This window comes from Fonsecaea monophora (genome assembly GCF_001642475.1).
Source record: "Fonsecaea monophora strain CBS 269.37 chromosome Unknown Scaff50, whole genome shotgun sequence".
Classification (NCBI taxonomy): Eukaryota; Fungi; Ascomycota; class Eurotiomycetes; order Chaetothyriales; family Herpotrichiellaceae; genus Fonsecaea; species Fonsecaea monophora.
The window spans coordinates 85,707-98,138 of NW_019173981.1; the positions used below are offsets into that span (position 1 = coordinate 85,707).

At 49.8% G+C, this 12,432-nt stretch overlaps 5 protein-coding genes across 5 annotated transcripts; 3 read left to right on the forward strand and 2 right to left on the reverse strand.

Annotated features, from left to right (window-relative positions):
• Window positions 1-363: 363 nt before the first annotated feature.
• AYO21_06891 (hypothetical protein) lies at window positions 364-4,667 on the reverse strand (the record flags this gene model as incomplete). The annotated part of the gene is made up of 7 exons (XM_022656850.1): window positions 364-544; window positions 592-1,149; window positions 2,741-2,892; window positions 2,949-3,140; window positions 3,206-3,757; window positions 3,807-4,191; window positions 4,462-4,667. 7 exons carry the CDS (start codon window positions 4,665-4,667, stop codon window positions 364-366), a joined length of 2,226 nt encoding a protein of 741 aa, XP_022510812.1.
• A 383-nt stretch (window positions 4,668-5,050) lies between these two features.
• Window positions 5,051-6,025, forward strand: AYO21_06892 (hypothetical protein; the record flags this gene model as incomplete). Its single annotated transcript, XM_022656851.1, has 3 exons — window positions 5,051-5,096; window positions 5,154-5,354; window positions 5,427-6,025. 3 exons carry the CDS (start codon window positions 5,051-5,053, stop codon window positions 6,023-6,025), a joined length of 846 nt encoding a protein of 281 aa, XP_022510813.1.
• Window positions 6,026-6,632: 607 nt separating this feature from the next.
• On the reverse strand, window positions 6,633-7,934 carry AYO21_06893 (hypothetical protein; the record flags this gene model as incomplete). Its single annotated transcript, XM_022656852.1, has 3 exons — window positions 6,633-7,185; window positions 7,441-7,777; window positions 7,844-7,934. The coding sequence occupies 3 exons, from the start codon at window positions 7,932-7,934 to the stop codon at window positions 6,633-6,635; spliced, it is 981 nt and encodes a 326-aa protein (XP_022510814.1).
• A 546-nt stretch (window positions 7,935-8,480) lies between these two features.
• On the forward strand, window positions 8,481-10,594 carry AYO21_06894 (hypothetical protein; the record flags this gene model as incomplete). Its single annotated transcript, XM_022656853.1, has 5 exons — window positions 8,481-8,631; window positions 8,683-8,705; window positions 8,951-9,303; window positions 9,390-10,115; window positions 10,180-10,594. 5 exons carry the CDS (start codon window positions 8,481-8,483, stop codon window positions 10,592-10,594), a joined length of 1,668 nt encoding a protein of 555 aa, XP_022510815.1.
• A 448-nt stretch (window positions 10,595-11,042) lies between these two features.
• AYO21_06895 (hypothetical protein) lies at window positions 11,043-12,160 on the forward strand (the record flags this gene model as incomplete). The annotated part of the gene is made up of 4 exons (XM_022656854.1): window positions 11,043-11,148; window positions 11,225-11,542; window positions 11,787-12,013; window positions 12,092-12,160. The coding sequence occupies 4 exons, from the start codon at window positions 11,043-11,045 to the stop codon at window positions 12,158-12,160; spliced, it is 720 nt and encodes a 239-aa protein (XP_022510816.1).
• Between the last annotated feature and the right edge of the window lie 272 nt (window positions 12,161-12,432).

Sequence of the window (12,432 nt, forward strand, 5' to 3'; positions counted from 1 at the left end):
AAACCCCCTCTTCTGATCCGCAGGAGGATTCCGGCCTGTGCTTGTTGCTCTGGCGCACGGACAGTGATATTAGGCTTGGGTGCTGGTGCGTCTTAAAGGTACCATCTAGCTGAAGGGGAAAGGAAGTCATCATGGCATTAATGCACCGAGTGACAAACTACGCCCCACTGTAACGTCGTTAAAGTAAATGTAATATCCGCAATAAATTACCCAAACGCTGCGTGTCAGCCTCCGCCTGCCCAAGACCCTCGATGTGGATCTTGGACAGGAATACGGATATCGGCAGCGGGAGGTAGCTAGCACCGAGATAAATAAGTTAGTCTGGGAGTTTTACAGCGAGTGATAGAGGCTCTATCTTGTCTCTTACATGGTCAGTAGAATCGACTCTTTATTTAGATGACATAGGAGTGTTTGAGCGAGATCTGCGATGTTCCGAGCCGCTTCTTCGGTCTCTAATATCGCCACGAGCTCCCGGCCGCTTCCCAGCCAGCCCCACGACAAATTATGGCGCCAATCGAGCTGATACAACTGAATGACCAGAGTACTTCAAGCAATGTCAGTAAAGACTTCATCGACATGACATAGACTTACTTCCGAAGCAGACGGAGCGCGTTGAAAACAAGACTCATATGCGGCTCCAAGATAGCATCGGCAGACTCCAAGAGTATGGCAAAGTCATGGTCCCATTTGTGAATGGCGTCTCGGATGTCAATAACAGTAACATAGCTGAACGGCGCCAGCTTCTGGTCACGCATGGTAAGTATCCGAGCCATGATTTCTGTAAGCCTACAGGTCATGACAAACGCTGAGCGTGTCAGGATGCCGCTCTCTGGTCTAATGTAGTCCGGAAACTCAGTCGCTTCCGATAGATTGGGCAAGCCGATGCTGTCAGAGGGCCCAGGGATATACAGAATGGACGAGGTGGATTCTGTATACACGGAAAGCATGCGCCGGCGGATGAGACAACACTGTCTTACTAGTCGATACATCGTTTTTGTATATCCGTCTTCTTCGGCTTGAGACTCGATGGCTGCGAGGGCATGCCCTAACGCACGATCGGCCCAGTACTCGTTGACTTCATGCTCCCAGCTATATGGGCCCCAATAGCTCAGAAGGAGGCATATTTCGGCCAGCGCTTTCGAATGCGCGCTCGAACATTGCCAGTAAGCGAGCTGTGTGGATCTCTCGTATCAATCACTCCAGTACCCAGGCACAGCTAAGAAGACTCAAACACTCCTATGTCATCCAAACAAAGAGTCGATTCCACTGACCATGTAAGAGACAAGACAGAGCCTCTATCACTCGCTGTAAAACTCCCAGACTAACTTATTTATCTCGGTGCTAGCTACCTCCCGCTGCCGATATCCGTATTCCTTTTCAAGATCCACATCGAGGGTCTTGGGCAGGCGGAGGCTGACACGCAGCGTTTGGGTAATTTATTGCGGATATTACATTTACTTTAACGACGTTACAGTGGGGCGTAGTTTGTCACTCGGTGCATCAATAGCGTTAAATATCTCCTCTTGCCCTTCGTGAATGGAACCGAAAGGCATGAGTGGCAGTTGATCCTCGCGAAGATACTGGTCATAATTGAGCACAGGATCTATGGATTTAGACTGAAATTTACACCAAAACTAACAAAAGCAATAGCCAAATCACGAGCTCGGTGTCCCGGTTGAAGCTGGTCGATTTGTGAGTTGAAAACGGTCGCATCAGTCACCCCTGTCAGGAACGGGAGTTGAGGATGGAAATCGAGAAAATATTGCCTCGTCAGTCGAAGCTACCAACTTGTGGCATTCTCCCATTTCGGAAAAGCAATTTTAAGTGCGCTGGGATGATCGATCGCCTGGGGAAGGAATGGCTGGGCTTGTTTGGCTTGTCCACGGTGGAGGTGCCCGGCCGTGAGGCTGCCATGCATGAGTTTGGGATCTTCGCACCATTGTTCATGGGAAAGGTACCTGGTAGGTGGGATTCGGATTTTTTTCTCGCTAGGATAATTGAGTGGATCGGAGAACGGACAGAGGGGATCACGATCAGGTTGCGAAACCGCTGGGACAGTGGCCTCACAACGCATACAAGTGTACGGCTGATCAGGATTCGGGTAATCGAGGTCCATCATGTCCCTCGCTATCTAACCTCTGCACTGAGAGGAGCAGAGCACTGCTCAAAGGTATTCAAGTCACTGTCATCGCATTGGGCAAGCCCGGGATGCCGCTACTCTGTCGGCATACCGGCCCAATTTCGTGTTCACGTGAGGCTGATAGAGACCTGTATAATGCCAGAGTGACACGTCGAATCAGCAACTCAGAGTCTTATCCGTGAGGGCAAAAGTTACATTGACTATCTTACGAAGAGCTTGCCCTTTAGCCTCTTGGGGAACCAAGCGTCTCTCAATCTTCTCCCATTCCACCTGTGACATTTGCGTAGGACATGGTTAAATCTCCCAAGGGGTGTCGGCGTTCCTAATATACGGAGCCAGTCCTTGAATATCGGGCGTTCCATCGCTGAGACCGTTGTGTGCCTGGATCTTACCGTTTCCCAGAAACGCCCAACGATTGGTGCTTTCATATTCTATATCAAAGTCTTCGAATCGTGGGTTTCGAATAGTTTTGATGTATGATAAGGCCGTACCGCACCACAGCTGTGGCGCTCCATCTATTTTGCCATTCTTGTACCAAGACCTGTTCGGTTGCCCCTGTCAGTTACTTGTGCGAGAGGGACTCAGACCGCGTTCACGTACCTGCAGGGTTGGCCCCAAACAGACTTCTTATGGAACTTGTGCATGTGTTCTTGGAACTGATCTGTGGCGATTCGCTTTGGCTCAAGTGACTTGATCCTCTCAGCCTGCATCTTCAGCGCAACCGTACTGATATAGTCGCAAATTACCTCAATCTACACACAGAGGTCAGCTGGTGAACTTCGACCATAACAGTTACGGTCAGACACACAGCAGGTAAGATGGATCCATTTCCGAGAGGGCCTTGAGGTCCACAAATAATGAAGTAGTTGGGAAAGTTCGGGGCCGCAAGGCCAAGATAAGCGTCCGGAATGTCTTTCCAGGCTTCCTTGATATTGAGTCCGTCTCGGCCCAATATTTCAAACGACGTAACAAAGGAGACATCAAATCCTGTCGCACACACCTGTTTCGGGTTAGCCAGGGGGATAACGAGTTATTACGCGCCCTAAAGGAGAGGATATTACTCACCAAGACATCAACCTCGTGTCTCGTGCCATCCATCATCACGACTGCCGTATCATCAAGCCTGAGAATGTCTCCAAAGACTGGCTCGACGTTCGACTCCACTAACGACTCTAAGTATCTGTCTCCGGGAGTAAGACGTCTACACCCCGGGGGCCATTGCGGAATCAACTTTGCGCCAAGTTCGTCATGGCCAGGTCCAATGCGGGCCTTCATCTGCTGTGTCATCATCTTTTGCACGTCTTGCTGCATTTTACTGCCCATCTTAAACACATCTGCCATCCAGTTGACTTCGGCCTCGATCTTCCTTCTAAATTGTAGATGGTATTCGGGATCGGACCGGAATCTTTCCTTTTGTTCTTCGGTAAAGGTGAATTGCTGGTGACCGGGGTTGTCGTCGCCCTGGAACTGGGAAGATGTTTGGCCGCCGATGGCGGGTGTGATCCAGGTTGGCGAACGCATGAAAACTTTCAGGTCTTTGGCCACTGCTGCGCGTTCAGTCAGTAGCTCTTGATTACTTTCGGAGAGGACACTACCTTTCTGCATTTGAGGAACAATCTAGGCTGCGTTAACTGATGAATACCTACGACCAGCAAGGAGAAAGTACCTGAATTGCGCTTGAGCCAGAGCCGATGACGCCGATGGTCTTATTGTGGAAGTCGATCGAGTCATCCCACGCTGCCGAATGAACCTTTGGCCTGCGAAATTTGTCGATACCTTCAATATGTGGCCAGGTCCACTTGTTCAGAAACCCTGTGGCATTCACAAGAATGTCGCCTGTATCCTGGAAGGTGTTTCCAGTAGCGAGATCCTCGATAGAAACTCGCCACTGTCCCGTTGCATCATCCCAGACAGCTCGTTTGACTTTGTGCTCCAGTTTTGTGAACTGGTCAATATTATACCTTTCATAGAAATCTTGCACGGTGCTCAGCTTCGTGATATAAACTCTTGTTGCTAGGAGAAGGTAACTCACTTCGACAGTATTGGTGTATCTCTGCAGAATCAGCGTAGTACTTGCTCCAGTCGTACTTTGGATCCCATGATAGAGCTGGCATATCTTAAACCGGGCACTTTTCGCAACGCCGAGACACTTACTATATAAATGTGCTGGGATATCACAGGCACATCCCGGGTAGCGATTCTCAAACCACCTGTGGTAGATGGGCGTTAGTTCGGGTGGTCACAATTCATTCGTTCAGGGCATGAATGTCGGTATCAGAATGGCTGATTCCACTAGAGCATCAGCCTCAGACTAGACTTACGTCCCGCCAACATCTTTGTTCTTTTCGTAGATTGTGAGTTCATACGACTTCAGCCTTTTCATGATGGTGAATGCCAGGCACATGCCTGATATACCGCTGCCAACACATATGATCCTGATAGGCCGCGTAATTTGTGAGTGGTAGAGGTTTTCGATGTCGTATTCGAGTTGTGCACTATGAGCCGTTGTATCCCTGACGAAAGGCATCTTGCTGTATGTGGCGACCTGATCAGTTCTCCCTTGACGAGATTGATAATTATCTCGACGACAGAGTGATACATTGTCACCAGTTGCATGTTGACGCGGGAATTCGGCCTGAACTTCACTGGAGAAGGATGGCTTGAAACCCGCTCGGTAAGTCGGCTTCTGAGCATCCAAAATCGCCGGGGGACGATTTAGTCCCATGTGGGAGTATTGAACCGCATACCAGTGCCTAGGATTTCTCCAGTACCCCCTCATGGTTATTCGGATGCTCATGCTCAATATTAAAGCCGTCAGACGACTACCATATCTCCTGACCAAGTGCTCTTCCCACTGGTTTTGAGACCACGACGCTAAATTGTCCTCGTATACATATCACATTGGCCATCATGGGCTCTACCGAGCAGCAGAGGGTAGCCATCCTTACGGGTGCAGGTGAGGAACCCTTTGGGGACTTTGATACGATCAGCCACTTACATTGAGAGTGAATAGCCACCGGAATGGGCCATGGAGTTGCGGTAGATCTTAGTAGAAAAGGCTGGAAGGTCGTTATTCTCGACTACAACGAGCAACAAGGGAAAGCTGCCGCAGCAGAGATCAACGCCGATTTCTATCTTGTCGACGTGAGGTCTTGGAAGCAGCAATATGAGGCCTTTGCCGCGGTGATCAAAGAGTACGGCCGAGTAGACTTTGGTGCGTCTTTACCCTCCCCTGAGGACCTCATGTCAGGACAAAAAGGCCAAGTTACTAAACGAACTCGTACAGTTTTCGGAAATGCTGGCAGGTCTGACACGGTAGACGATTTCGATTTGGAAAACACAACCATTGACCCAACGAAGCCTCCGAATCTAGAGGTGCTCGACATAAATCTCTATGGCGCAAGTTACACCACCATTCTCGCCTTACATGCTTTCCATCGCAACCCACCTGCGGTGAAGGATTGCCTGCTTGTTCTTACATCCAGCGGTGCCGGCCTATATCCTGCTGGAGTACAACCCCTTTATGGGGCTGCTAAGCACGGCATCCTTGGCCTCGCTCGAAGTGTAGCGTGGCGTTACAAAAACAGCAGAATCAGGTCATGTGCATTGGTACCTGGTCTGGTACCTACACCCATTATGCCTCGATCAATCATCGAACGGCAGGATAAGGATATCATAACCCCGGTGTCACACATTGTGACGGCAGTCAACGATATGATCGATAGCCGACGAACTGGTGCCACGTGTGAAGCTAGCGTCAATCAGCTGTTCTATCGTGACCCTCCAGAGTATCCAGATGCTGCACAACGGAAGGTTATGGAGGAAGTATGCGACTCGATGGCAGAAGACTTCAAGAGACTCCGGGAATCAACAGCCGCCAAGTAGTGTATTAGTTAAGTTCCTATTTGCGAATAGTTCGTTCGTACATTGAGATGGCATTCTCTTCAACAATAACAAGTATTTCATTCATTGGAGCCTTTGTACTATTACTGCAGGGCAAAGGCATCTCCCGCATGATTTCAATCTTTCACACCGGTCAGATCCTATGCTTCCGAGTCCTGTACCACCACAGGAGCAGATATTAAGGCCAAGGAATGGCGGAAATCGACTGCTGGTGCATCGATCCATCCACTACGAGAACAACAACAACAGCGCCGAAAAGCCGTCACCAATGGTTACCAGGTAGTGATTGAATCAAATCTGGTGCAATGGTGCCACAGAGGTGATAAGCACAAGCCAAATTATGAGCAGTCTAGACCGACAATGCCAACGAGTCCAATGCTCTATAGCAGGTCGTAATTTGAACCGTGTACCGAGTACATAGCAGTGTTACCAGCTATGGACCATTATCCTTGTTGAAGGGCTGTATAAGTCAACCTCTGAAACCGCTCTAGTGCTTCGAGTGTTTTTGGGTCCGCAAAAGGGAGCACCGACGCAACCAAAACTCCGGCGACGCCTTTGTTTACATCAACCCACTAAAAAAAAAGAATAGTCAGCGCCGATTCCACTGTAGACTGTTGTATTTTCCATGACTTGCCCAGTAACAATTGGGGAATCCACTCCACTGAAAGCTGCCTGCACTCAGGCCAGTGTCCAGATCGGCAAGGTTGATGGCCACTCCGAGACCGAAGCTTTTGGGTACGTCGGTCGGAATTTGTGGTAGAATGTTGATGTGCATAGGCTTTTCGTGCTTCATTTTCTCAACTCTCTGCTCCAGGTACTCTGGGTGATCCAGGCATGGCCTATAAATTTCGTGGACGCTGGCATGGGTTAATAGTCCCGAGTGATGTTCATCCAAGAACACCCCACGAAGAAGCTGACAGAGATCACTAGCCGTGCTCCAAAGGCCTCCGCCTCCGTTGTGATGACCTGACTTGGCGTATTGTGTGCCTGCATTCACATCAGCCACCCTTAACGAGCCCTCCGGCTGTCTCAAGTGCGTAGCAGTGAGTCGGTCTCTGAATTTAGGGTCTTCGAGGGGCTCAAACGTTGTATTCTGTAAACCCAGAGGTCCAAAGATGTATTTCTGGAAATAGTCTCCCAAACTTATATTTCCGTTCAATCTCGATATCTGGTGGCTTGTTAGGACAAGATGCAATCAAATTATTCTCCAAGTGTCTGAATACGCACGAGGTGGCCGACCCAATCCATCCCAGTACTGTATGCCCACCCATCCCTGGGAGAAAACATCATTGGATAAATGAGATCTTCCTGCGTATCATCGTTAGGGATAGCGATTTATCAGATTTGGGGTTCTTGCAATTGCTCCACTCTGAGAAGTCGTCTTTCGCCCTTGGTACTCGTTCCATTTTAGTAGCATGGGCTCTGAAATGTCGACGCTTATACCGCTCTGATGGCTGAGGAGCTCCCTGACCGTGGGGAGCCTCTGAGGATCTTCAAGAATGGGTTCGTTCTTCTCTGTCCACCCTCTGAGGACTTGTAGTCTGGACAGCTCCGGTAGTATATCCGTGGGTATGGTGTCTAGGGTCACCAGTCCTCGTTCCACACATTGCAGAATAGCAATAGCTACCACTATTTTGGTGCAAGAGGCAACCCAGAATACAGTCTCGCTGTCGACCTCTGATTCATCCTTCCCGAGAAATCGTTGACCGCGTGCGCCTTGGACAAGAGGTTCTCCTTTGAAGAGCGTTAAAATTGACGGCCGTTATATTGCGGCAGACGCTACTTTGGCCGCATACATACCTTTTCTATCCATGGACTTCACTTGGAAGCCTGGAAGTCCGTAGATGCTACCCGTGACATCCTCGAACACTTTGTCCACATTACCTAACATTGTGATTCTAATGTCGATAAAGCTATCATCCTAGGCATGGAAACATATATCGAAGACTTCTCCTTTTGCACGAGTCCATTTTCAATACGTAGACTGCCATGTGACTATACTACGTGCGTGCGTTATAACCGAGATGCCGAAGACGAAGCTCCGCGAGTGGCATCCATCCACTACAAAAGCCACACGGGAGGACAGTGATTTGGGTTGAAACAATTTGACATCGTCCCAAATAGGACACATCCAGGCTCCAGCCACAGCGTTGTAATATGTTACTTTGTAGATAGGTTTTGTAGATTTGAGTGACTTGACGAAAGTGCGTGCACCATCCAAGCGCACAATCGTTTTGCTTCGATTTGCGCCCGGACCATAGGACCGGCAATTCGGGCATCCAATGGCAGCACGGGGCTCTGACGAGATGAACGTATAAGCTATTTGGGATTTAAGGGGTCCTTGATGGGACGCTACAGGGACGCAACAAGATAGATTTCAGACCTCCCTATGATCTCAAAGATAGACCACCGAGGCTCTTCAGCATTGGGGCCCACGATGGTACCAGCATATATGAAGCGTTCTGGCATGCAGCCCCGGCATCTGCGCATTATCGGAATCGGAGCAGGGGCATCCGGGTTGCTGCTGGCTTACAAACTCCAGAGGAACTTTGATAATATTGAGTTGGTCATTTTTGAGAAGAATGAAGGTATATCACCGGTCAGCATGGCCACAGAACCAATATACTAACTACTCCCAGGTGTGGCTGGTACTTGGTGGGAGGTGAGCGTCCCCTCCACTATGGGCGTACTGTGCCGTATCAGGCTGAACAGATTTTTGTCACATTAGAATGATTATCCGGGGTAGGTTTGTAGATTACCAACATCTTACAAGGTTTCCTATGGTGCTAAAACAGTTGAAATACTAGATGCGCCTGCGACAACTTTTCCCACAACTATACCTACTCATTCGAGCCAAAAACAGACTATGCGGCAACGTACTCGACCAGCGCTGAAATTAGGAGGTAGGCCATTCACTCCAGGCGGTATGATCTGCGTGCGTCTCACTCCCTGGCCAGTTATTTCACGTCGTTTTCCGACAAATATCAACTGGACAAGTATATCAAACTGTCTCATCAAGTAATCGGCTGCGAGTGGAATGAGGACACCGCGACATGGACAGTCACAGTCCGGAATACAAAGACAGGAGCAAGCTCCCAGTCAACTTGTGACGTTCTGATTAATGCGACCGGAGTCCTAAATGCGTGGAAGTGGCCAGATGTCGAAGGCTTGGACACGTTCCGTGGACGTCTGGCTCATAGCGCGCAATGGGACTCGTCGATCGATCTCCAAAACAAGGTCGTGGCTTTAATTGGTAATGGGTAGGTATTGGGGCCTGGCGACTTGGGACCGGCCACCAGCTCCTGTACTTCCTCAATCACTCAGGCTAACTATGGGTCAACCGTAGTTCGTCCGGAATTCAGATTCTACCTGCTATCCTACCCAAGGCTAAACGGGTGGTGAACCTTATCCGTAGCCCAGCCTGGGTAGTAACACCGTTTGGTAATAGCGAGCCGCGTTCGTTCACTCAAGAGGAGAAGGACAAGTATGCTGCTGACCCTCATGCTCATTTGGCACTTCGCAAACATGTTGAAGCGACAAACAATGGCCTCTTCAGAATTTTCCTGAAAAACAGCCCAGAAGCTCGAGAGTCTAGAAAGATCTTTTCCAATCAAATGAAGGAAATCCTAGCATCGAGTGGACAGGCTGACAAGTTGATACCCAAGTGGTCACTTGGATGTCGACGGCTGACCCCGGGAGTCGGGTATCTCGCTGCCTTGACTCATCCAAAGACGCAGGTAGTATACGAAGCACTGGCGGCTGTCACTCCGACAGGCGTTCGATCTTCCAGTGGACAAGAATTCCCAGTGGACGTCATTATCTGCGCTAGTGGCTTTGATACCTCATTCAAACCAAGGTATCCGGTCATCGGAAGAGGTGGACAAGACCTGCGAGATCTATGGGCGGACGAGCCCAAGGGCTATATGGGTCTTGCAGTCCCGGAACTGCCAAATTACTTCAGTTTCCTGGGTCCAAATTGTCCCATCGGCAACGGGCCTGTTCTGAGTGCGATTGAAGCTCAGAGTGATTATATCTGCAAGTTTTTGTATCGCATACAAACAGAGGACATCAGGTTCGTTGATCACCTAGATACGCAGTTTCAGGCTTGGGACGACGAAGCTGACCCATGTCGAAAGGACGGTTGCGCCCAAGATGCAAGCTGCGGACGAGTTCATGGAGCACAAAGACATCTTTTTTGAGACCACAGTCTGGAGCGAGGACTGCAATTCTTGGTACAAACTAAAGCATAACAACAAGATTTCGGCCTTGTGGGCAGGCTCAACCTTGCACTATCTACGGGCTGTGGAAAACCCTCGATATGAGGACTGGGATTTCACCTACATTTACGGCAACCGCTGGTCATATCTGGGCAATGGACTCGGTCCCGATGACGTGGATCCGCAAGCCGACATGGCTTGGTACATTCGTGACCATGACGATTCCCCAATTATCGGGAGCAAAAGAGTCCACGAGGGCGAATGGGTAGGTAACAGGGGAGAAAGCGTCATAGGGATTGGCGCCCAGGACGAGGACGTAGCTGCAGAAGGGTAGTTTGGCTGGTGGCAGGGTAGGATCGTTGAAGTATTACAGAGGTCTCGACGCTGGGAGGGCTGACCTGGGACGCACCCGGCATAAAACAAAGGGGAATGAGACTGAAAGTATTTCTTAACTCACGTTTTCCCATATGTGGACATGGAGAATTAAGATGGACACTTACATACCTTTTCTCGAGCTTTGGACACAGTTACCATACACTCGAGCATCCCCTTGATATTTTCAAGGCTCATCTTGATTTAGCCGTTTCACCTTCTGTGTATTCGGAGTCATCTGGTGAACAAGAGTGAACCAGACGCACTATTGGCTTGGTCGTGGCCAGCGAAATTGTCGGCAACTCAGCATCTTCGTCAGAATGACCGCTGAGAAGACGGGATAAGTATCTGCATGCTGGCCGTGGGCAATTCATAAAGTTCTGCTTGGCTTGTATAGACTGAATAAACCAATGGCTGCCATCAACTATCCACCATACGACTCACTGCCCCTGAGAGGAGGCAAGCGATCGGCCTGGGCTATATGGAATAGAGACGGAGTACCGGACCATCTTGGTGGTACGTGGCGGTTGCTCATCACCAAGCACGTGTCGTTCAAACCGGATCGACGCTGATCGTTATCTCCAACATTCAGCCCTCAATCATTTAGACTCGGTGGCTCGTTGTGCCGCCGCTCGAGAAGTCGTCCATGGTGAATCGTTCCAGCTTGACTGGGCATATGATGAGATCGGCAAACCGGCCTTTGGCCGTCAAGGTCTCACACACAATGTCATCGACTACCACAAGGTCACGGGTGAAATGGCTCACGACGATGTCATCACCTTCAACACACAGTGCGGCTCTCAGTGGGATGGCTTTATGCACTACGCCGACCAGAATTTGGCCTCGTATTACAATGGTGTGAAGCATGGCCAAAACACGATACAAGATCCCGCGTCGCACAGTATACATTGTGAGCACTTAACAGCTTTGACAGCGGCTATTTTGCTATAGTCGGTCGGCGAATGCATTCAGATTGGTGCAAGAAAGGTATCGTTGGCTGCGGGGTGCTACTTGACTGGCCTCGTTGGCTGGAAAGCACCGGAAAGGAACCGTTCTCTCCAATTTCTTCAAGAGGTGCGTACCATCTGCTTGCACCCCTACTAGCATTTTGGAACTTCGCAGTGAGATTTGGCTGATGCTGCATGGAATACTAGGCCTTTCGGTGCAGGATATGAAGTTAATTGCGGAGCATCAGGGTGTTCAATTCTCCCACGGCGACATCCTGATCGTTCGAACTGGATTCTTAAAGTGGTACCGTGAAGCGCCAGAACAGGCCAGATCAGATGCCTTCGATGCCCTCCGATTTGCCGGAGTTCAACAAGGGACCGAAATGCAGAGGTGGCTGTGGGACAGCAGGTTCGCCGCTGTGGCCGGTGATGCCGTGAGTTGGGAATGTGTGGCCCTCCCAGATCTCGAAGCTCAGAGTCATGACAACTGGAAATTCTGACACTGTCTACAGGTTATCCACCTCCTAGCGACGGGTCAATGCTTCACCAATGGCTTCTGCCCCATGTTGGCATACCGATAGGGGAGCTATGGGATCTGGAGAGCTTGGGTGTAGCCTGTCATCGGCTGAAAAAGTGGACCTTCATGCTGTGCTCCGCTCCACTGAACATACCTGGAGGAATTGCCAGCCCCTCCAATGTGGTGGCGATATTGTGATGAAGATTTTTGTATGTTTGAACGCTTAGCCTGGTGTTCGATAGTCCGCCCGTGTTCAATCACTCATAGAGACCTGTAGGCGAGCAGCACCTCCACCCCTGAGATTGCCATGCGGGTTTGTATCCTACACTCAGTTAC